Source organism: Plectropomus leopardus, chromosome 4 (assembly GCF_008729295.1).
Source record: "Plectropomus leopardus isolate mb chromosome 4, YSFRI_Pleo_2.0, whole genome shotgun sequence".
Classification (NCBI taxonomy): domain Eukaryota; kingdom Metazoa; phylum Chordata; class Actinopteri; order Perciformes; family Serranidae; genus Plectropomus; species Plectropomus leopardus.
The window spans coordinates 1,488,497-1,514,449 of record NC_056466.1 but is presented as its reverse complement, the minus strand read 5'-3'; the positions used below and the strand labels follow the sequence as shown (position 1 = coordinate 1,514,449).

Below are 25,953 nucleotides of genomic sequence, written 5' to 3'. Positions count from 1 at the left end.
CATTTGTTCACCTCTTTGCAGCTGCTCTCCTCATCCATCGATGCGACCGGATCGACAGATCAGTTATCCATAATGCAAGTCTGCTGCTGAGAGAACTCGGGACAAGGACTTGCAAAAACATCTGAATGTAGAGAGAACAGTGATAAAAATGGCGCACGTGCGCACACACACGAGATAAAAAAGCAGCTGCAGCCACAGATAGGTCCTAATTCTGTGGGAAACGCCGCACTTGCATACATCAGATAGTGTTAGTGTGAGTGAGCATGTTTTGCTACAAAATAATGAATTTAGTGATTCTAAAAAAAACTCTGATAGGGATGCAAAGTAATATCTGCAGGTCATCTGTAAGGGCAGATGTTGGCTTTGAAATTAAATATCAAATTCAACATGCTGATTTCCTCTGATATATATATTTTTAAATACTGACAAAGTGAATATGCGCAAAACATCAACCTTAAGTTTTAGTATTTTGGATAATATACTCAATGAATAAATATTACATACAATGTAAATTAAAATATTGTATTTTATGTCTCCATCTCCTGGTGAGCCATCACCATGAGAGTATGCACAATATGATGCTGACCCTTTAAAACCTAAGCAAATTGTTTTTATTTCTTTTAAATATATAGGCAATAGGTTATTGCCTTCCCCCTAACTAATAACCTATAAGACATGGACAAAAAATTAGCAAAAAGAAATGAATAAATGAAAAGTTCCAAGCAAACTACCTGAAAATCTTTTTTTCCTGTAAGATAATTTTAAGTTTAAAATTGTTCTAATCTGTTGATCCAAGTTTCAAAGGGTTCATTCTTGTACAGAAGAGACATGATGATCACTAAAATAAAGTATATATATCAATATTAGTATCATTTATCAGCCAAATTAGTTGTTCTATATCAGCATTTTGGATATCAGCAAAGAATTAAATATTGTGTGTCCCTAATTTCTGATGTGAAAGTCAGGGTTTTTAATGACTGTAATAGCTAATTTAAGATTATAAGTAAATATTAAAACATTTAGTCTTTTTTATTGATTTATTGTTTTTTTCCAAACACTTCAAATGCTCTTTAAAAGATGCGAAAATGACTTTTGACTTTAATGCAATACAGTATTGGTGTTAAAGGTCTAGTGGGCTGAATTTAGTGACATCTAGTGGTGCGGCTGCAGAACTGAGTCTTCTCCCAAGTGCCAAGCGCTGATGTGGAAACATGAAAACACAAATAATCCTATCTAGATGCAGTGTTTGATTTGTCCGTTCTTGGCTACTGTAGAAACATGGCGGACTCCGTGGAAGAGGACCCGCTCCGTATAAAGATATAAACGACTCATTCTAAGGTTACAAAAACATGATTCTTATTTTCTTATTCCATTTCTGCCAATATATCAAAATCCTTCACACTGGACTTTTACGGAGACAAAGTTTGTGTTAAACAGACAACAGTCACAGAGCTGGGTGTACGTAGCGTTTCCGTTATACTTCAACCAGACATATTTGTCAACGTAAATCCTTCGGCGACAGATCGACCCACTTCCAACAGAGCAGGGACCTCCATACAGACACCAGGAGTTCATCAGGCTTTTATAGGATCCCACTGGAGCAAAAACCCTCCAAAGAGACACATCCAATAAATTAAACCTCTGACTATCACATACATACCGTCTCTGACTGTCTCTTCCTCACACACACACATTCAGCTGTCCTCAGGCATCATCGTCTTCCAACCTGATCACCGTCCTCCTTGTCCCTCGTCTCATTTTTCTTTGTAAATGCTTCTCTTACGAGCCGTGGTGCTAATTTTGGGTGGGAGACACACTTAGGGTAGCCAGTTTTTCTTGTCACGACCTTGTTGGTCTGGTATGTGTTTGAAGCGGCACTTGTCGCCATAGAAACAGCCTGTGGTCCGCCAGTAAAAGCACTCGTCTCCATTTATAGGCGCACACCGTCTGGACCTGCACGGACAACCAATAGAGAAGATTCTGTCTTATTCACAGAAAAATGCACATGCAAACAAATAATGAGACGCTGACGGGGGTGTGGAGACAGACACAATCAAGCAGACACGATTAAATTGTGTCTGTGTTCACTGCTGTGTTACCAAGCCGTTCCCTTCATATATATATATATATATATATATATAAAGGGACGTGCTACGTATGCGGGACAGAGTTGTCTCGCCTTTAAGCCATCACGGGAGGTATTAACAGTGCTGAAACAGTGTCTGTAGAAACAGGACAGCCGGCAGGATGGGTGTAATGTTTTGATGACGTGTTATGTGCATTGGCCATCGCAGGAGATTTAAAAAGCAGCCACTAACAAAGAAGAACAGCAGCTGTAAATGCCCGAAAATTGGGAAAACTATAAAATATTGGAGCTCCTTAACCTCCGAGCAGAGGACGAGATCAGCCGCCTTATAACACTGAAGGTAAATGATTGCTGTTGCCATGTTGTTATTGTCATTTGTATTGTTTACAAAGCGCCGCCAGAACATATGTTATACGTCATACTAGAGGCCGACCCTGCAGTGTCAAATGCCCATCACACCTCGTTTGGCTCCCCGATTCCTGCATACTGTCTAAAATCAAACACTAGATTAGCATGATTCAACTATCTATGAAAAAATGCAAAGGAGACATAACAAAGGGACTTTGTAGTGGCCCTTTGGTGCCATCTCTGTGCAAAAAGGGATTACTTTTACACCTGCAGAATGTAAAGACAAACACTACCCGGACACACGTTATGATTACGTTTCTTGGTACCCTGCGGCAGCTGAGCTCTGCTGTGTTCCTGCAGCGATGGAGCTGAGGCTGGTGTTGGTCCTCTGTATGGAGGGCAGGGTGCGCTGGATCCAACGGTCCGGGTACCTCATCACCAGTTTCATGCCCCCCAGCTCCACCCCCTGGACAGAAGGAAACAGCAGTAAAACTTTAATAACATCCTAAGAGGCACAATAACAGGATGCAGGCTTATTGCTGTATCTTAAAACTGCATGTTTACAAAGCTGGACACTGACAATGACAACAGGATGAACATCAAGGTACTGTTTACATCACATCAGTTATTTATTGATATGAGGGTGGATATCATCTTAAATTTTTGGACATTATTATATCCTAAGTGTTGTCTACTCCTAGTTTTAAAAGCTGCATTACAGAAAACTAATTTTCTGAACTTACCAGACTGTTCCAGCTCTTAGCCACTTAGTCATTACATCCACATTAACGAGGATTATTAATCTAATGTCTTATTGTGTAAATATTTTCTAAGAGCTCCAATAGTCAACTATACAATATTGCCCCAGGATCAGCTAGAGGTATTTGGTCAAAAATATTGTGATATTTGATTTTTTCAAGTCCAGTTTGATCACCTAAAGAATGAGACTCACCTGCAGCCTCTCCAGGGCTTTGGCAGCCATGTTGGCATTCTTGAAGTTGATGAAAGCACAGAAACGCTCATGAAGAACTCGGATGCTTTCTATCTCACCAAATCTGTAATCATAAAAAACAGAGTCTCTTATCTACAGCAGAATAGCGTGGGAAAAACCTGCAGACGAACAGATGCTGGTTTTGCTTTCATATCTGCAGCTGTCAACTAATATTTTCATTATTATAATTACAGCAGCACACCAAACCTTCCATTACTGCTGGTAGTTACACTAACTATAGCAAAAGTACTTCTACTTGTTACCTACACACCTCTGAAGCCCCTTTTACAGCGGCTGTTCAAAGCAGGAATATTGCGCTGTTATGTCGCCATCGCTTTCTGTATATCAGGTAAGTTCGCAGAATGGGGGACAAGTGACCAATACATCCTGTACCTTTTCTACTACTGCTTTATTGTTCCTTAAACTAACATCAACACAGTTATTAGTATTAGAAGTATTAGTATCTGAAACAACTGCTGCTGCTGCTGCTATTACAGGTGTTTTTTTTTTAGCTTTTATAAAATAAGGTTTTGTAAAATCCATCTTGTTATTGTAGTTGTGCTGGAAAAACTACAGTAGATGGACTTGTCTGTCCGCATTTATTGTTTGTTATCCCTCAAGACTGAATTCATAAAGCCTGTCTGAACAATTTGTCTGTGCGCGTGCGCGCGCACGCACGCACACACACACACACACACACACACACACACACACACACACGGTGTATTTACATTTTGAAGAGATCCAAGAGGTCTTTCTCTGTAACTTCCAATGTAATGTTCCCGACCCAAAGAGAGCGACAGCTCCTGAAGGACAGAAAGGAGAAGAGACAGGGACACGTACAGCAACGATCACAGGAGAGGATAACATCTGAGAAGCATCGATTGTTTGTCCATTATTTGAAGAATCAAATATTTGCATTAAAGCTTACTTTTTAATAACCACAAAGGGCATTGTGTATATCTAAAAACACATGATAACAGATACTGAATATACATTTCTTAGAAAAATAGATAGATTAATTTGTTTTGCTGCTTTTTTGAGATGATACAGTATAGCAGATTATGCATAACATTCACGCCCTCGAAACGCGCTGTATTCCTGAAACTGAAGTGAATGGAATAATTATGTGCAGCTAAATGCTACACAACATACCCACTCTGGTCCTGCTGAGACGTGTGCTTCAGTGCTGGAAGTAAAGGCAGATAGGAGGTAGGCATCATGTAATGACAAAACAATAAAAACAGAGCATTGATGAGATGCATTTAAAATAGTTAACCACTGTAAATCAGTGTCTTTATCTGGATTTCTTCACCAGTGTGCTGACACTGTATTTACTTTAACCGATTAATATTTGCATCTGCAACATCTTCTCTGTCATCATGGTACTGCAATCAAAAACCATTTACTCTGCCTGTAAAGTGTCGGATGTTTACTTGTGGTTTATTACTGCATGTTTCTAATATTGCAGTCATTAGTATGAGGATGTCTCTGCTACTGATGTCTGATGTGAGTGTGACTGAGAGCGGTGCTGCCCCGGTGTGGACAGATGTGATGCTGCAGCCGACTCTCACTTTGTGCCTCGGATGAAGTGATGACCGCCTGAACTGTGGTGAACTTCTCCAGCAGCAGTTTACTCTGCTCTTCCTCAAAACCCAACCCTAAGGGAAAAAAAAAAAAAAAAAGGAATTAGTAAAAGTCAAAATGATTAAAGGTACCTCAGGACTTACATCACTGTCTTAACTGCAATATTTGCTGCAATATCTTAAATTCAAATGTGAAATATTCTCCCAACTGTTAAATGTAGGCTACATTTAACATGTGACACATATTGTATATTGTTGTTGCGGGGCGCAAATGTTGTATCTCTACATTTCTTTATTTTCATATATTAATTCTATGTGTGTATCAGTTTCAATTAAATGTATTTAAAAAGCTTGTGACTAAACCTCCTATCTCCATTGGATCCCTTTAAAAACACAGCATTTTTTTTTCTAATTCCTGAAAAATAGCAATTTTGAAGACAGGAGGTTTGTGCCCAACAGCAACGATATATTGTATATATTCTTACTATTATTTTTACTTATGTTTACTCTGCTGTTAATTGTAGCATTGCACATATTTTCATATATTTAACTTACATACTAGTTTTATACATTGCATATGATGTAAGGCTCAGTTTCATATTTAACACTTTACACACTCAGCACATTATAAATATTATAATTTAAATATTCACATACAAGTGTCTATTATTTATTTACATTTATATTTTTACACACTTTAAATATTCAGTATATTATACATACTTTTATTTTTTAAAATTTTTACATACTAGTGCTAACTGTTTACAATTACTGTATTTCAATTCTATATTTTTATATACTTGTGCTGGTACAAATATCAACTTGCTATTATTCTCTATTCTTTGCATCAGAGTGACTGTAAAAAAAACACAATTTCTTCCCGTGGATCAAAAAGTATTTCTGATTCTGAGGTGCTGTTCTCTTTTCAAAGTCCCTTAAAGCAAGATACTTAATGACTGACCTGGTTTATCATGTTGACGAGCTGTTTTTAAATTATGAAACTCCACAAAATACGCTTCAGTTCACCTAAATTCATAAACTCTGATTGAAGTCCAGCCTTCTAGTCACTTCTCACCGTGAGCTGCAGGACCTGGCAGGTAAACAGTTTACTGGACGCTTCTTTACAGTTCGGATCCAACTTTAACACCTGCTCCATGGCTGCCTCCGCCTCACTGTACCGCTGAAACAAACACACACACACACACACACCCCGCTGGCAGTGTTAAATAGCATGCAATCCAAACACATGACGTTTTATGAGTTGATGAAAGAATGGAGGCAGTTAAAATAACTTGTTTTTAAATTCGCTCTCTCACTTTTACATCACTTGGGAGTCAAAATAATATTCATGCAGGCAGAATTCACTCTAAATCCAAATATTAAATCTACAGTAGATAGCTTTTACAAAGATAACTTTTTGTCATATTTGCTGAAATTGTCACTATATTTGGACAGTCTTACATTTTATCTTTTTGTTGGAATGTATCAATCGGCTGTACATTAAGTGCTGACCTTTAACCCCAGCAGAGCACACCCCTTACGGAAGTATCCCTTCGGCCAATCAGGAGCAAGCTGAATGGACCTCTGAGCGTCCGTGAGGGCGGAGGAGTACTGCTCCAGACACCAGTAACAGTAAGAGCGATTTCCGTAGAACCTGAGGGACCAAAGAGAGTCACATGGAAACATTTATTTAATCAAAGTAAACGTGGCGGACACAGGAAAACGAGGTGACACGGTCAGCGGATGACAGCGTCAGTGCAGGTGAGCTGGAGGTCACATTTCGGCTCACCTGTGGTCGTTGGGGTCACAGTAGATGGCTTCTGTAAACATGTCCACTGCCTGGCTGTACTGGCCCTGTCCGAACAATTGAATGCCCTGCACTGCAGAATGAACACACGCACACGCACACGCACACACACACTCTTTTAAAATGATGAGGACTTTCACTTCACTTTGCACACACGTCTTTCAGTGGAGGAAATATTCTATATCAGGTCAGTTGAAAGTGTTTTCTGTGAATTATTTCATCACACAGGACCTTGATTTTGAATAGGAACACTGATGTTAAATCATTTAAAATGTATTTTTTTATACCTTTGAGCTTCACAGAGATATACATCGACCTTCATGGAATGTGAGAAAACACATTCAATTTTTTTTTTTTTTTTTGCAATTTGGGTGAACTGACCCTTACCGTTTTGCATCAGTAGCAATGTCAGAAAATTTCATCTCAAGTTTGTGTTTTTGCTTTGGCCACCATAGTTAGCAGCCTCTCTGCGATAAGCGGGGTTGGACATTTTTTTAACATTAACTACATAAATCAACAGGTACAGGGTAAGGTTGGGGTTGTGGAGAGGCGGAGACCTCTGCAGATGGATCAGATCCCAAATAAAAACCTCCTGAACACCTGCATCTTAAGTTATCAGAGAAAAAGATGGCTGCAGATTAGCAGGTGCTGGGCTAGTGGCTGGTCTCTCACAAGCTGAAGAGCATCGGAGACACAGTGATTTGTAACGTGAAACTGCTTTATTAGATGTTTTTTTCCAGTTTTAATCACCAGGTCCATTTGTTTTGGAGAGGAAGAGACCTCTGCAGAAAATTCAGCTTCCAGTAAAAACTTCCTGAAAAACGAAAACTGAAGGAATTCTAACCAGAAGTTTCAGCTAATCTGCAATCCTCACTGTTAGACACCATTAAATCACCCTAAATCTTACAAACCGGGCCTTTAATTCCACCACTTGTGATAAGAAGACAAAACAAAATGAGCTTGAAATAATAGGATGAATGAAATATTAAATCAATATTTGTAATGGAAGGGATGAATCTACAACATAAGGATGTGCATCTTGTCACTAAACAAAAATAAAAAGGCACGAGGTGAATCTAAAGGACAATGAACAGAGTCACCTGTCAGAGACTCCCCCCTCCTCCTCATTTCTTCTGTGCACTCCACCTGTAATCACAACAGACAGATGTGTCACTACAGCAGACGAGGAGGGCTGAGAGGTTGGATAAATAGCTACATGTGTATATGTGCATGCACCTGGCTGCTCCTGGCCTCGTTCTCCTTGTTCTCTCTGGAGATCTGATTTGCTCTGTTCTTCAGGGCTTTGACTTTGATGTGGCTCGCAGCGTTGGCCACAAATGCACTGCTGACATCCCATTCTGGCTCCTGAAACACCAGAAGGTAAAATAAACACTTAATACAAACAGATGACAGTTTGATGACTATGACTTGAAAAAACATGAAACATCTGCTCTGACCAAACACTGATTTGAATGTTTGGTACATCAATACAGGTCCATCTACATCATCCTTCATATCAAAGAAGTGGAATTCAAAACAGTCCAATCCAGTGATTTGGATTTAGGCGTGTTATGGAGCCATAATGGAAAGGCAAGCTCCTATATATGGGAGCAGCCACATATGAGGGATTTCTGGGAGTTGATAGTCCACGATTTCACAGAGGAATTGTGGATCCAAAACTACCAAATGATCAGCTCAACTTTTGAAGAGTTATGTGATGCAATAACAGCTCTTGTAGCTCCTGCTGCATCATGAGGGAGCCTGTTCCTTCTGACCGGCATATAGCCATCGCATCATGTGACTTATACAAGCCAAAAAAGTGTTTCATTGCAGTTTTGCAAAATGTGGCTATTTCAAATCGCCTGAAATACGATAAAACGTATTTTACTTCCTCTCTTGGATGTCCAGAGGGAACGTGCTAGTTGGCTGTTGGCTGTAGTCTTTTCAGGTGTGTCTAAGTGTTATTTCTTGGCTGATGAAAAAGGCGGCATGAGGTCACGTAGGAATCGGCACGTGTCGCTAACTAACAGCTAACTAACAAATTCATTTCACTTTAATCAGCAGGTGGCAAACAAGACACTGGGGTTATTCTTAGGTCTTGAGGAGTTGTAGCATTTATTTACTGACAAATGGACTGAACTGTGCACACATTGCACTGTTTGCTCTCACGTCACGCTTCACCTTCATGCGCTCTCGCTCTCTCAAAACTGAAGTTTTGGCACATATTTTGGCACCCAGCCCCAGTTACGAAGGGACTTTTTGGTCTTGGTACACTCCCATTATAAAGCAATAAAGCATGTTGCTGGCAAATATGACACTGCCAGAAAATACCAGTTTGCTCTGTTTGAGTTTTTCTTTTTAAGACACCACACCCGAACAAGTTTGCCATTTTGCCGAAGCCAATTTAGAGCAATTCAATTTTACAAGGAATTTACATCCAACTTCGCAGTGAGTGAGCAGAGAAATATTCCAGGTCCAAAACACTTTGCACGATTGTCGAATCATCGTGTCACTCTGTGGCTTCACTGGCCTAAAATCTTGGTAACCAGGTCCTCTGGTTTATTATTTCTTTTATTTTGAAGGAAAAATGACATACTAAGTATGCCAGCCTGACTTCAACCCACCTCCTCCGAGGTCCTGTGGGGCAGCTCGCTGTTGCTCTTGTTCTGTCTTGTCATGAGGGCAGGGACCGGTTCAGGGTTGCATCGGTGTCTGGGACGAACGGAGGTCCATTCCTCCTCCTCTTTCAGTTCCTCCTCACTGTCACTCTCTGACACCGCTCCAGCCGCTTCCTCTTCCTGTTAAAAAGTGAAAAGCATCATTTAAAAAAATTACCCCAGAAGAGGAAGTCTGGTCCCATATTCTTGACAGGTTTTGGGTGAAAATAAAGGCTATTCATTTTCAAACTAGGAAATGCAGCAAAGCATTAAATAAAGACATGCAGATTAGCCTGCAGTAGTGTTATCAGGTTATTAGGTTGTATATGTTGTTTATTTAATGCTTTGCTGCGTTTTTTGGTTTGAAAACAAATATCAGGATAGTTTAAGGACCCGAAGGATGACAGACTGTTCGGATAAAGGCATAAAGTAACTTCATGTTGCATTTGGTTCCTCAGATTTGTTCAAATATCACATATTTCCAAATAGACTGCAAATGTTAAATACCTTTTTTCCTTATTCTACTGTAAAAGCTAGTTAAGAGAGACATGTACTGAATTCCCCTTTTACTTTGCAGAAATTTGCTTCTCATCCATGCAACAATGGAAAAGAAATATCACTACTGAATTTAAAGTGTACATGAGCAAATATTGCACATGCACATCCAGGTCTATGGGTGCTTATACCCATGAATATGTGCATAAATATGGACATAAAGATGAACACACATCCATGAACACATGGTGAAATTTAAAAATCTGCAATGCTTTTCTGTCCCATTTTTGAACACAGGTATGTTTTAATCAACTTAAGATTTAAAAAACTTCACCCAGCAGAGGCATCCCGACTGTATAATAACTAATAATAACATAAAAGCGCACACCTGTAGTGGCAGCACTGGCATTTATCAGGATAAATTATGAGATCGCGGACAGATTTCATGATCAGTAGACAGATTTATTTTTGGTTTAGCTGTTAAAATCATGCTAAAATCTCTTGTGGGTGTTTTTTTTCTTTCACTTCACAAACAAATTGCACCAGAGTCCGGTTTGAAGCGGACCAAAACCACCTTTTCAGGTGGTCTGGTTGTTTGGTCCACACCTGGGTTTGACTGACAGCTTCACACCAGTCCAAACAAACCGTATTAGCCACACAAGCAAACCTGAGTTTGTACCAACCGACCCTAACAGGGTAGGTGTAAAAGCAGCCTTAGAGAGCAATCGACTTTCATATTAGTGCGGTCCATAATCTATCTTGCCTACGCTTGAATATCAGATTTAAGGGAAATGCATCGTTCCCTTCAGTAGAGGAATGTAAAAACACCTCAGTGACAAACTTTGCACAGATAAAAGTCAGAAAAGTCATTATTTAGAGAAATATCAGCAGATAAGAGATTACTTTCAGGCCTTTATGTTTTTACCTGCTCTGAAGCATCCTCCATCCTCTCCTCTCTCTCTAGTTTCTTTCGCTCTTTCTGCCTCTGAAAGGAGAGCATGGACACGGACATGTGGGATGGTACAGAGACACGTATGGACACAGACATCCAGGTAGATGTATGTGTCATGGAAACAGTGAAAAGGAAGATGTGGTTAATGTTTGGAGACGGGGAGGTGAAGTCACAGTCACAGCTGTGAAATAGGTGTGACGACAGGTGAGGCGACAGGTGACGAGTCAATAAGGGTGTGGTGGTGAAATGTCAGAGACACATTCATTTCAGTTAATGGAGGAATCAAAAGCAAAAAAAGTCATGAGCTGCAACATGGATAACATATATGAATATTTACATTTCCTTTTGTAACTTAGTTGACTATTTTTAAAGTGAAAATGTGAGCATAGTGTTACTGCATTTCATTTGACTAAACTGCTGCACACATCATATTACTGATGAATCCAGAATCAATTCTGAATCAAATTGTGACCCCAAGAATCGAATCGAATTGTGAGATACTGAAAGATTCACACCCCTAGTAAGTATAATACTTAATGGGATAGTTCTGATTTCTTGAGATGGGGTTGTATGAGGTTTTATCCATAGACAGTATATTAAATACAGTAGATGTCAGTCGGCACACCCCCAGTTTGGAGAAAAAGGCTGGACTCTGATATGTAAGCTAAGAAATCTACTGCTGTGAATAGGGGTAAGGAACAAAACGTATTTTAGCCACCTAAAAAAAACCTCCCACCTCAAAAAATCTATATCAGATTAAGTGTACGCTATATTTAGAATATTTTAACTTCTTTACCTTAATCTCAGACAGTAATTTCGAACAGAAAATATCGCTCCCAACAAAGCCAGATTCTACTGAAAAAAATAACAGATTTGTGCCAACACTTTGCGCCCCAGAGACAGCTTCACCGTCAGCTGGGAAGAGACCATGAGCATCACGGATGAGGGAGGATGCGGGAAAGATGGGATCTGACCCTGCAGTTTCAGTGTTTCAGGGGAGAAAGAGAGACACCGTGCCCCACAGAGCTTCAGAGTTACGTGAGTGAGAGCTCAGTGAGCCTCCAACTGCTCGTCAGCCGTTCTGACACTTTATAGTTTTTAATGAAAAAAAAACCTCCGACAGTTTCGCAGTACAATAATCTGTGTTCAGTCTTCTCTATTAGTCAGTTCAATTACGACGTGCGTCTGAAATGATAAGTGTTCTGCTCTGTGCTGCAGGAAAGAGCTCCTCTCGGGGTTAGCTTTGGGGGGGCTCACATGTTTGAATGGCTTATCTCAGTCAATAAGCATCAGGTAAAATTATCATTTCTGTCACTCTGTGTGTGTGTGACAGGCACAGCAGCAGTATCACAAACACTGAAATGGTATTCATCCTCTGCAAAAAAAAGAAAATCCAAATGCCTAAATTGAATACTGAATACCCAAACATGTGAACATTTGGGTCAAGCCCTGGTAAATAACCATGAATAATTGTTCAATGTCCTTTCTCTTTATTTTATTTTTCCGGCTGCAGCTTATGAGCCTTCATGTCAGTCACAATAAACACTTTTTACTCACTTTTCTTTTCGCTCTCCTCCTCTCAGCTCTTCTTCTCGTTCTCTCGTCATCATCCAAACCCTCCTCGCTGTTCAGCATAGTCTGCTGGAGACAGTAACACACACACTATTATTATTATTATTGCATTTTATTAAATACAGCATTAATTCTGAGAGACAGAAAATAGCTTTCATGACAAAATATGTCTCATGAGACACCCAGTTAGTGATTCTGCATCTCCTAAAGCTTATAAAGTCCAATACAGCACAAACTGATCATAGTTTATATAGTGTATGAGCCTTTCAGTCTACCTGTGATGAGCCTTGGTCTTTTCTTCTGTCTGTCAGGTCAGGAGCTCCATTCTGAACCTCCATCTCCTCCTCACATGGCCCTCCTAAAGTAACACACACACAGGATTAAAACACAGTGTGTGACAGAGTAACATCCATTTTCAGGTTTGAGTGAATCTCTTTCCCGTTAGTGTGCTGAGTGAGGCATTTTAAATACAAAACTGCACAGGTGATCTTGTGGCAGCGTGCGATTGGATGATACACAGAGGGAAAGAGTGAGTGAGGGTCTTTATTTAATCTGATGTCTTCCCTCATGCATCTGAAGAATGAAAAGATTCAGCCTTATAGGCAGCAGTAGGCAGGTTTTCATTAGAGATATGTGCAAAAGTTACGAGATTCTTTTAAAATGCTATAAAAACACAACTGTGAGATGACTGTGTTTCGATTTAGTGATGTTCTGCGACTCTAACACTGCAAGAAGCATGCCGATGCATGTTCAGAACATTAGCAGCTTTATTTCTATTACAGCAACCACACTAGCCGTCGTTATTTCCAATCCAAGGCTACGTAGGCGTGTTATGTGAGTGATAATGGAAAGGCGAGCCCCTTATACGTGGGAGCGGCTACATATGAGGGATCTCTGGGAGGTGACAGTCCATGATTTCACAGAGGAACTGTGACAATCAGCTTCATTGCCACTATTTCTTTGATGTGGGTTTGGTGTGTCTGGCCCTTAAATGCTTTATTTTTACTGAAATTTGACATCCGTCCATAAGGGATTTATTTAATGTTTTCACTTAAATGGGTTTCCAGTGTATTTTTTTTTGGTTTGCTTGTTTTTATTCAGGGTACAAGTTATGAATGCAAATTTGAAATGTAAACAGGCAATCTTCTTAGCCAGGATGCATTACAGTCATGATACCAGTTCTTGGTGCATGTTAATATGGTGCCAGGCAGGCGTGTGAGTTGGAAAGCAGGGAATCCTCTTCCCCTCATACCACACTGAGAGGTCACCACGCCCGAAATATCTGAGGGGCCTCTGGATAGAAATACTGTTCAGGTACTCAGAAGCATTCTAGAAATACTCTACAGAGAAATATTTCACTCCATTGCTGTTAAAATATCAACAGAGCCATGTTGAGATTAATTCTATTTTCTGACACATTTACCCACCAGCCTTTGGTTAAAGCCAGCAGCGTTATCAGAGCTTGGATGGTAGTAAATTTTCACGCAGCTGATGGGCGCTCGCTCTGCAGAAGCAGATCAGTTACCATGAACTCACACCAGCAACAAGACACACAACAGCTGAGCAGGGAGCGTTTCATTTCATGTGATTGCTAGAAGACTCGTCTGTTTTCCTTTCAGTATTTTACAAATTACCGTCTATTTACAGCGACATCAGTAAATAACAATTATTGTTGGGGGATTTCTGAGGCTGCAGGAGATCCTAGCAGATTTTTTTTTTTTTTAAGTTCGCACTGGGGTGAATTAGTGAAAAGATTGAGGCATGAGATCTGTAAAATATACGCAAATAATATATCAACACATCCATTTGAAGCTACTACAACTGATTGTGTTTTGTGTTTCCAGACTTTGGGATGGATATAAACCTCTCATTGTTACAAAGATAATTGATAAAATGTTTTGCTCCAGCATTCAGATCCAGTATCAGTTGGGTTCTAATAACACTGAACGCTAAGTTTTGCTATCTATCTCTTACAACCTGTTTTTACTACAAACACTTGATGTAAACAGACTAAAGACGCGTTGATAAGCCTTTAGATACATTTTTAAAATGAGACGAAACTCTACTTCAAGGCTGTTTAGGGAATTGTACATACAGCTTGTTAAAAATGATGAAAGAAGAGCAAGTTATTGGAAACATTAATAACTTAATAATCTACGAGGACAAATAATCTCTAATAGAAAAAGGATTTAAAAAGAGATACACAGAAATAGAGGAGTTAGAAGCAACAATTCTTCAGTTCAAACAAGGCGTGTTTCCATTCACCCTCAAATAGAGTAAATTGAAATCGCAAACATAAAATACGCCAAATGGAAACGCATCAATTTAAAAAAAAACTAATTTATCGCATTTTACCCTCGTATGAGGTGGTATTTCAATATTTGAAAAAAAAAACTTTTTTCGCTTTACAGGTCAAATGGAGCTGTATATGTGGAGGAAGAGAGGGAGCTCTTAAGTCTTACATGAGACAAAAAAATGACGGCGATATCTGCAGCAGCAACGAAAAGCAAGTACTTCCATACCACCCCTTTAATTGGAAATAATGACGGCTGTTAATGTTTTGAACATCCATCGCCATGCTTCTCAGATCGTTATTACGAGAGGCTGCATTACATCACTCAACGGAGTTGCAGTCATCTCGTAACTGTGTTTAATTTCACAATTATTGCTTAAGGTTCCCATTCAGTGTTCTAGAAATGCCAAATAAACAAAGGATTGCGGGAGACATTCAGGTTTCTTGGGCTCTTGGTTCTGGACATTAAGCATTTGGTATTTCATAGTCAAACTGATTTTCAGCATTTTTTCTGGGTCATTGTCTTGTTTGTTTGGCTTATTTTCAGGTGATTTTCTTTAATTTTAACTTTTTAACTTTTCAACTTTTTTTAAACTATTTTTGCTAATTTTTTAAAGTATTTTCTTGCCTCACAACCTATGTTTTTGAAAGAAATGAGTCTAATCAGCCCATTTAAATGGTTCCCAAATGGGTTGAGATATCTTTGAGGAAAAAAAAAGATTCAGTTTGCTTGAATCTTAAATATGTACAAACCCTTCATTGGTGGGTAAAATATAAGATTTCCATGAATTTTCCTATCTCATGGTTACATTATCTTTTCCAGGCCCTTTTTAATTTCAGTCCCCTAATGTCTTCAGGACTATCAACCCTTTGAAACCAGAACAAACTGGCTTGATTTCATTAAAAATGGGAAGGAGGCAATAAACAAGAGAGGAAATTACACAAGAATTTTCAAAAACTTAGTTAAAAAACAAAAGTACAAGAAAATTTGTTTTAAAAAAAGAAAGAGACAGTTAAAAAAAATATATAGAAACAACTTTGTAACTTAATTTTAAATTATGATAATTATAAATGCCATTTTCCCCTAGCATTTTTCTTTTTTTCCCTTAACATTTGCCCTAGCTTTAAAAAAATAATACCTACTAATTTCTTGAAATTTGTGAAACATTTATTACCAAGTTATTCTTTTTGCCAGGGATCAAAGGTTTAATACCGGTGAAAAAACATCTGAAAACAGCACAAGAAAGTTGATGTAGCTCCAGGTTTCAAAGGGTTAATCTAGGCCTCCATATAGTGAAATTCATTAGAAACAGTTTGGATGAACTAACTGCTCATTCTCCCACACACAGAACGAGTATTTTTCATAATCATGTAGCCCTACCACATGTTGAGTGCAAGAAGTGTAACAGATTTCATCAGCAGCCAGCAGGTTGCACTGCTTGAATCAAAATCAAACTGCTAATACGGAGAAACGAGTTGCACGTTCTGGATAAATACAGATAAAAAGTACTTGGAGAGAGTATACTGTACAGTCTCAAGTCTCCTTTCCCCTCAAATACAATTTGTTGACAGATGAAAGTCAAAGGGGAGAAAACTGTGTCCCAGAATAGTTCACCGTCCGTTGAGAAAGTTTTGGAATGAGCAGAAACTGAATCTGTTTGGCATTAAGAGCCACAACAGCACCTGACTCACAGAAAGACCGAAGGCAGAGGAAAAGCAGGAACCAGAGAGGGAGGAGAGACGGATGTTAGTGAGAAAAAAACACGCCGTTCTTTTTTGGAAAGCCAATCTGAAATTACAGGTTTCCCTGCAAAACAAAATCATGTACATAAAGACATCCTATAGAATACTCCACCAGATATTTTAGGATATATACTGAGCTCCTGAGCACCGCTGTTATTAACCCTTAGGGCCCGCTTTAACACGCACTCCCATCAGTCTTAAATATAACTAATCAGAAATATCAAATATTCATTGATTTTCAGAATTTTAACCCCTGATTTTTAGATTTTAAAAAAACAACACAAAAAATGAATTATTTTCAATATACTACATGCTAAGTAGATTTTTTTTAAATTATCACAGCCTCGGTTATGTCAATGATTAGCAGAAACATTGATTTTTATACATTATCATTTTTTGTGCAGATGTGATTGTGATTGTGTCAGATGCTAAAACTTATAATACACTGCACACAAAATGCATTTTCAAGCAATCAAGCTAAAAAATATCATACAGTAATAACATTTTCTACTTTCACTGAGTTTCTTTTTTTAACCAACATCAGTCTTATTAATAAATATCAAATATTCATTAATTTTCTGAATTTTAAACCTTTAAATGTCAGGTTTTTTGTCATGGTAACTTACAAAATAATAATATATATATATTATTATATTATTATTATATATTATAATATATTATAAATATTAATATTTTTCCTAGACGTTTTTTTCCTAGTTTTTCGGTAATTTTCTAAGAGGAAAAAAAATTACAATAAGTGGGACATGTTTTCAAAAGAGTTCAAACCAATTTGCTCAGGATTCGTAGTTTTAAATACTTTTGAAAGGTGTCTCAACGCCTCACGAGAAAAGTGATGCTGATTCAGGTTTCAAAGTGTTAAAAAAAAAAGTATTCCTGCTCATAATTACACCACATATGGTTTTGACTTTGATGCAGACCAGCCCACAGCCATCAACAGGATACACCAGAGGAAAAATCTGAAACATTTTGGTTTAGATATAGACTGTGTCACACAATGACTGACTGAAAGACACTTCTCTGATGAACATGCATTTTGATTCAATGAGGTCTTACTGGTTTTCATTCATCTTAGCTTCATAATATTTACTCAGCAGATTAAACACCATGGAAACGCTCACATCAACTACGAAAGACAACTGAAAAGTGCTTGCCAGGTTTCCAAATGCTGCAAGTGATTTGCATGTGAGTGTGAGCTCATGTATAATTGGCCAAATGTCAGACTTGCACAGTTGTCTTAAGTACTGCCATACACTGTGAGAGGCATCGGCCATTTGAGTAAAAAGGACTGATATCTCTGCTGTTTTATTTCAAAGACAAAAATGTTGAAGGGCGGGGGGTAATCAAGAATGAGCCCTGTGTAATAAACCATGTGCTGCTGTTTGATATGAAAACCGCCTGTGCAGAAATCTGGTTCTCAAGGCTGCCGGGCAGGTGGCCTCGACAGTTTCCTCCCCTCTGTTAAACACAGACCCATATTAACACGCACACCGCCCTCGTCTCCCGACATCAGTGTTTTCAGCTTTTGTCTTTCTGTTTATGAGCAAAAAAAAGAACACATTAAATAGAATACTAAATACAAACTTCAGGACTAGAGCTGTACTTTGAAATGCAAAATGGGAGCTAAACACGGTTTACACAGAATTTAAATGCAAAAAATAATGGTAATACAAACAACTTATATTAATATGGCACTGTTTGCATATAGCGGTTTGGTGTAGGAAAATGTTTTGATGACACAAAGAGAGTCAAACACTGCTACGATAGAGGTTATACTCACAATGAAGGAAATAAATTAAGAAAATAAAGGTTATATTCACATCAAAAGAGATGAGACAAACCCATAAGACATTAAAAAAAATATGCAATATCAAGGGTGAGTGCAATAATAATATTATCCTGCTGGGACTGTGCAATATCTATTTCTTTATTTACTGCTGTTACACATTTACTTCATATGTATGAGTTGTTGCATTGACCTATTTATAGTTTTAATCATTTTTATTTATTCCCTATGTACCACTGAAAGGAGTTACACCTACATTTCTTTGTACCACTTCCACTCTGTTTGCATGTTCACATGGAGGGTTCACCATATTAAGCACCATCTAAAAGCAATTAGCAGTGAGTGGAAGTGGGTTATAAAACCCTCCAATAATGAGTCTGAATCAATGCCAGCTTACAAACCACACTCATCAAGTGAAGCACCTATTTTGTATCTGGGAAAGGAAAAGTAATAGGCTGCCTTAGTCAAAACAGACATGTGATGGACAATTTTGTGCACACATTAAGGAATTAGAGGTCACATTGTATTTTGAAATGCAGGAAAAAAAGGTTGAACGTGTTGATTTTATTGTCTGGTTTGTAATATTTCAGGGACTGTGGAAAAAACAAAACAGGGACTAATCAGATTAACCCTTTGAAACCTGGATTGACATCAGTTTCCTTGTGATGGGTTCAGATGCCTTTCACAAGTATTTAAATCTTTGAATCCTTTGAAGCAGACTGGTTTTATTTCTTCAAAGAAATCAAAAAAAAGACAATCAGCACCTTGGTAAGCAATGTCCCACCAATTGCCTAAAATTCTTTTTTTTTTCTATGTCTATTTTTTCATTTGATTTTGTTGATATTATCTTGTTTTTTGACATCTCTATGAGGTGAGTCCTGAATAGTAGATTTAGATTGGGGTTTTTTTTTAAAAGCTGGGGGGATGCCAATTTATATTTCTAATTATTTATCTAAAGCAAGTTACATAATTATTTTTCTTAGGCACTTTTTAAGATACATTCCTTGGCTATAGTGTTGTTTTATTTAATTTTTAACTAATTTTTAGGTGATTTTCTAGCCCTTTTTTACTTTCATTTTTGTCAATACTCAGGTTAGTTTCTTGTTTCTTTCTTTCTTTATTTATTTGAATAATCTGTTCTTTCTGCATTTCTTTTTAAGTTGCACATTGTCTTCTTCTCATATTTTTAAAAGAAATCAAACTAAATTGCTCAGGTTTCAAAGGGTTAAGAATGCAAGCTAGGAGTGAGTTTTTAATTCTATTAATTTATTAATTGCCTGATTGATTGATTTTCATGCCCAAATCAAAATGTAGAAAAGAAAACAGGTAAACAATAGCAGCAGCTTCAGATCAATTAAAAGTGATACAAATACATATGACAAACATAAAATGAGAGCAAGTTTTATTTTTTATCCCTGGTTATGAAAACTGACGTCAGTTCCTCTTTATCACCGGAGAAAGGGAAGTTGATCCCAAAGCTTGCAGCTGTATTTAAACCCTACCCCTTAAAAAAGGGGTGCTTCATTCAGCTGGGAGAGCAACTACTGATGAAATTCACTTTGTCACAAACTACGAGGGTATAGAGCCGGACTGGACTTGGGCCTGTCTGTCGTTCGCTAAATCATTCCAAGGAACAGGAAACTCAGAGCTAATGAACGTCTGTGGTGAGCACTGTGTCATCTGCCCCTCCTTTAGCCAACTCACCAAGCACATCACACACACACGGCACACCCAAAGAGACAAAAAACGTACACAAATGCTACACTAAACAAGCTTATAAAAGTATGCAGGTCTGGACTACGCAATGCTTTCCTTCTGACTCATCAACATATACTCGCTCTGTGCTGACACAAGCAAAAAAAACACTGTGGTGAGATCCAATGGGCCCATCGGTTTAAAAAATAAAATTATGCATAATGTGAAGATATATTTTGTTTGTATAAAAATGTATATGTACAGTATGTGCAAGTATGTGCACATGTATGTGTATGCATGCATCCCTATACAAAAGTGTGATGTATATATATATATATATATATATATATATATATATATACGTGTGTGTGTGTGTGTCTGTGTGTGTATGTGTGTATATATATATCTATATCTATATATATATATCTATATATATATATATATATATATATATATATATACATACATATGGAGATGTGAGGAAATAAAGTGACAGCAAAGTGAGGAGCACGTGGCACGAGAGGGAGAGAGTCCAGTAACAAGAAGTATGATGAACACGGTAGGAAACTCACACTAATTTGTGCTAAACCTAATTTATGTCTGGAGGAAATAAATGACAGGAAGCAAAGATTGTGTGGTTGGCTCTAACCAGAATGACTCCAGCTTCCAAAGCCAGGCTGCAGGCACCAAAGGTCAACATTTGACTGATGATCTTTCACTGTTTTTTTTAAAGGATGTTATAATGTCATTCATGATTCAGTTCAGTCGAGTTTGCTTCTGACGTCTGCTGACTTTGTTAGAGGTAAGTAAGTCAGCAGATCAAACGCACTAAGGTTGACTGTAGGGCTGGGCGATATGGAAAAAACATACAATACAAGGGTGACATACATACAATATTTCGGAAAATACGATTACATTCACCAGTGGTAGTGGTCAATGTTTTTCCCACATATTCATTTATTTGTGGCAGTCCACAATGATTGAAAGATCTGCCACCATGGTCTGATTTGTATTTTTGGAGCTGGACTGTTTATTAGGTACAGGGTTGGGATATATAATGTTCTTGCAGCACAGAGCGTACTCTGGGCACAGACGGAGTAGCAGAACGCCAGGCGCAGTGAGAGTGAAACTAAGCCGTGTATGGCGATGGGTCTAAAAATTTGCTTTCACTCACAGACAACTGCTCCTCTCATCTACTGATCTCAGAAGCTCTGATCACATTGACAAATCAAATGTTATTCCCCACGACTAAAAAACTCTACAAACCGCTGCTGAGGGAAAAAAAGAGTTCTGCCTGCGCTGCATTCGCAGACCAAACAAAAATAAATTTAGTGAGTGGACACAGGCAGAAGGATACACAAGGGCACATGGGCAAGGAAAAAAAAAAACTGTATCGAAAGATAACGAAATCTAGTATGTTGGAGTATGTAAGTATATGATGCAATGTTCATGTTCATGTTCATTCCTTTTATCCTGATTATTCTTATGATTTATTCCTTATACAAGATATAGTACCGTAATAACTCAATGTTCTGTATGACAATCTAACCTCTGAGGTCAGCGGTGGGAGTGAACGCATGAGGCTCTGGATGACAGTTTAATGTTCTGTATGATAATCTAAATCTTTGATGGCAGTGGTGTGTGAAAGCATGACGTGAGGAGAACTTGGTACCTGGAGATATGAAGAGGAGATGTGTGGGATGGATGTGGATCAAAAGGGCGTGGGTGTGTGGTATCTATAATGTTGTTCACCAGGGCACCCTGAAAAACCAAAAAACAATTCCTAATAAGAGATTGTCCTTGAGGTTGGCCAATCCAAAGATGATACCATGCCGGAAGGGGAGCCAGATAACGAGGGGAGCCAACCAGAAGATGACTCTACCTACATTCACATTTTTTGTTATTGTAATAGTATAAAATACTGGATCAGGGAAAGACAGGTTGTCAGAACTGCAGGCTGGCTCGCTGATGTTGTCGGCTAGGGAGAGGCATTTCTGATCCAGAGCTCTGTAAACTGCTCACTGCTTGCTTGAAAAGATTCACTAAAAGGTTTGAACTTAAAATTCTAAATTCTGTGTGGACATTCACTCATTTGCTGTTCATTGAGTTGCTTTTAAGAATTCTGAACATAGCGCTCACCCTGTGAGGGTGAGAGTTTTTTTCTATTTGCAGCAATCGAGAGAAAAACTCCTTCAAGTATAATATCGTTTTTGGCAAGAAACATGAATAAATACAGTCGTCTGAGGGAGAAATCTGGTGTTATATTCACAATATTATAAAATAGTAGTATTGTAAGAAAGACTTTGAAGCAGTTTTTTTTATGTGAAAGAAGGTTATTTTATATAAAATAAATAAAGTATCAGTCTTATTGTTTTTTTTGTCAGTAAATCAATTTAGGGACATTAAAAAAACTTTTTTTTTTCTCAATCAAAGCTCACAGCAACCTTTTGAATACACTTTGACAGCACTGCATCGCCTATCAATTGATTTTGTAATGTTCACATGTTCAATTCAATTCTTAACAACCGATTAATCAATCATCAATTCATCATGATCATAGGTGAGTTATTTTTTATAATGATGATTTCTTTGTTTCTCTGGCACAAAGGGTGGACAAATAACAACAAAGACAAATTTGAAAACAGCTAATAAACATCTGTATTGGCTGTTGGCCAATTTGTTACTTTGGTATTGGTATTGGCCCATAATTTCACAATCGGTGCTACCCTAAAAAGTGGACACATTGATCTCATGTGTTCCTCGTACAGAAATGTTTACGTTTACACCACTGAAAGCTAACGTTGGTCAGCAAAACTTAATATCAATCATAAAAGAAAACTTTTAAAATATGGAAATGATCCTATTTTGAATTGAATAATAATTATTTTACTATCTAAATATCGAACGTCAAATCTGTAATCTCCTTCAGCTAGTCCTTTCTATCCTTTCACCCAAATTACAGAGGTTTGATACTTTTATTTTGGGACATAATGTTTGTTTCATGGGAAATGGCTGGGTGATGTAACTTTGTTGGGTCCAGGAATTCCCCAAGGAAATTGTTTAGTAGATGGCTGTCCAAACAATAGCCACACTCATTCAGTAAGAGGCATTCAGTGTGCGAAATAGTAAGTTTTTTATATTTTCTAGTTTTATTTCATAAAAGCATATTAAATTTTCATGATGTAGTGGTTTCAGGGCATAACATGAATGGCAGAGTTATTTTCAATCTTAAAGCTGCAGTTGTAGTCCAACCAGTTTCTGTACATTCCTGTGGGGTGGTGACAACTAATTTGCCAGGCAAATATTTTTGGTTGGGTTGTGAAATGCTGCCAGCTGACGCTGCACATATAAATCAACAAAGCAAGTTAAATCTGATCAAATAGTAGTTATTGTTGTTGTTGTTTTGTAAATATGAAAACACAGGAAACACAAAACCACAATAACTGCCACCCAAAGATAAATATTCTGCAATATAAAGGGTTAAAATATAAAAGGTGTTGTTAAAAGGAGTCCTCTGAAGTGAGCAGATGCCTCTGCGCTGGTCTTGTCGTAACAGGATTTTATCAAAGTCTGATTTCCTTGACAGAATGTCACCTAGCGCTGCCCTTCATGGTTGAAAAGGGGTTACTACAAGTCATGATCACGTCATAATTTGGCATTTGCAGAGTTGACTAATTGGGGTTTGGGTAATACTGGCTTGAGGTTTGATTCAAGATTTAATTCTTATTGCGATCAATGAAGTGGACTGGAATTTTTATCGTGCACAAATAAAAAAACTTACTCCACTGGCATGACAAAAGATAAAAACAGATACATAAAATAAGTCAAATCCAAGTTGTTAAAAAGGATAAAATGATAAAAAGCAGCACCATTTAAAAAAAACAAATAATCAATTAAAATTAATAAAATTATAAGTAGAGCCTGAGGGGAATTCCTGTCACCCACTGAGAATGCTGTTTCCAAAAGAATATTTTATCAATAAATGTTAATTGTTAACTTTTATTTAGCGAGTTGTTGTCCTGAATGTTTTCTTATTTTCAAATTGGTCAAAGTTTCATCTTCTTTTTAAAAGTCAAGGGATAGGAAGGTTTTTAGGAACATCCCTAGTGCTCCTGCAGGCATTAAAATCACCAGACAGCATGGTTATATGATTTTTGTGTGGCAATATCATATACATGGACACCAATTATCTTTTTTTAATTACATGAATTATTATTTGGAACTACAAATTAAACTTTTGCTAGCCTACTAGCAAAATAATTAAAAGTAAAGTAAAATGAAGATTTGGCTAAGGACTTTTTTTTTCCTTTTTTTGTTTTAGAGCAGAGGTGATATTGCAAAAAGGGGGAGGCATGACAAAAGATTTTTTTAAGAGCTGGAGAGGATTTTGGAGAGGAGAGAATTTTTGGCTTCGGGGAGTGGCATACAACTTTAAATCGTTGCATTTTTTTTTTACTTTAAAGCCAATCCCTAAATTCCAAGATAAAACAAAGATATACAATGTTGCGAAAATGTATGCCACATGCATGAAAACAGTCAAAGTTAGCAAAAAAAAAAAAAAAAGAAGAAGAAGAAAAAAAATGCGTAAGGGGTGCCAAACAGTCCCTTGGGGCTGGGAGAAACAAATTTAATTAATTAATTATATATATATATATACATTTTTATTTATAATTTTTTATTAATATATTTTTTTCCTGCATTTTACGCACTTTTCATTCTTCTTCTTTCTATTTTTTCCGCATTTTTAGAGGCAATTTCCCCTCGGAGATCAATAAAGTATTTCTGACCTGATTCTGATATATATATATATATATATATATATATATATATATACATATATATATATACAAATATATATACATATAGGCACAAATTTACATTCATTCATACCAACAATTTCAGCTCATACGTTAGCTGTAAACTCAATTTAGCGGTTAGCCAAAACTCCAGTTTCACAACACAAACTGTTAGCAAAAGGGCTCAGAATATAATTTAACGAAACTTTTGCCGGTTTTACTGTTTTTAATCATTACTCTAACACTATTTTGAGGCTGTATTGCTTCACCGTGTTGTTAAAAGTGCTAGCATCGGCTGCGACGTGAAATTATTAATCACAGCTACATGCAAACCGTTGGCACTGACTGACTTAATCTGCCCGAGAAACCAAAAGTTGTCAGCGGCTGCCTGCCAGCGTTACTCACCGCCTCCTAAGCCCAGCAGCCGGCAGATATCTTTGGTGAACTTCATCCCGTTTACCGTCCAGCGTTATCGGCACACGCTCCAAAAAAACATGGAAACTGTCACTCCGGACAAAAAGACAAGTCTTCAGTCTTCATTTACCGCTGACACCTCGCCGGTGAGGCCGCCGGTTCATGTGAAAAGTCGCCCCGTTGGTTGGTCCTCCGCCTGCCGTCCAGTCACCGACTAACCGCCGACAACACTCACACGACTTCCGGCACGCACTTTCAACAATAAAACAATGACGGGCAGAATTTGAAGGTGACTTCCGGTTACAACCATCAAAATAAAACCAATAAAGGATTGAAATTATCCTCCTCCCGGTCAGATGTTTTTTATATCAAACGATTTAGGATTTAGAGAGTAGTAGAGTAGTAGAGTAAAAAGTGATTAATTTCAATATCCACTTTGCTGTAATTTATTCAAAATGTACTGTTACTGCACTCAGAATATTTTAGTGTCTATTTTATTTTATTTTTTTTTGTTTTTTTTTGTTTTGTTTTGTTTTGTTTTGTGTTTTATTTTATTTTATTTTATTTTATTTTATTTTATTTTATATATATATATTTTTTATTTTGTTTTGTTTTGTTTAATCCTATTTCATCCTATCCTATATGCCCACACTGAGAAAAACTCTAATAATGTATTATTATTATTATTATTATTATTATTATTATTATTATTAT

At 37.5% G+C, this 25,953-nt stretch overlaps 1 protein-coding gene across 1 annotated transcript; it reads right to left on the bottom strand.

Moving 5' to 3' along the window:
* Positions 1–1,008: 1,008 nt before the first annotated feature.
* Positions 1,009–25,455, bottom strand: LOC121941585 (STI1-like protein). The gene is made up of 16 exons (XM_042484411.1): positions 25,231–25,455; positions 12,770–12,852; positions 12,480–12,563; positions 10,896–10,955; positions 9,443–9,616; positions 8,055–8,183; positions 7,919–7,964; positions 6,801–6,891; positions 6,524–6,665; positions 6,080–6,191; positions 5,000–5,086; positions 4,581–4,614; positions 4,157–4,231; positions 3,387–3,489; positions 2,749–2,900; positions 1,009–1,953 (listed from the first exon to the last, which is right to left on the bottom strand). Exons 1-16 carry the CDS (start codon positions 25,274–25,276, stop codon positions 1,818–1,820), a joined length of 1,554 nt encoding a protein of 517 aa, XP_042340345.1. The 5' UTR covers positions 25,277–25,455; the 3' UTR covers positions 1,009–1,817.
* Between the last annotated feature and the right edge of the window lie 498 nt (positions 25,456–25,953).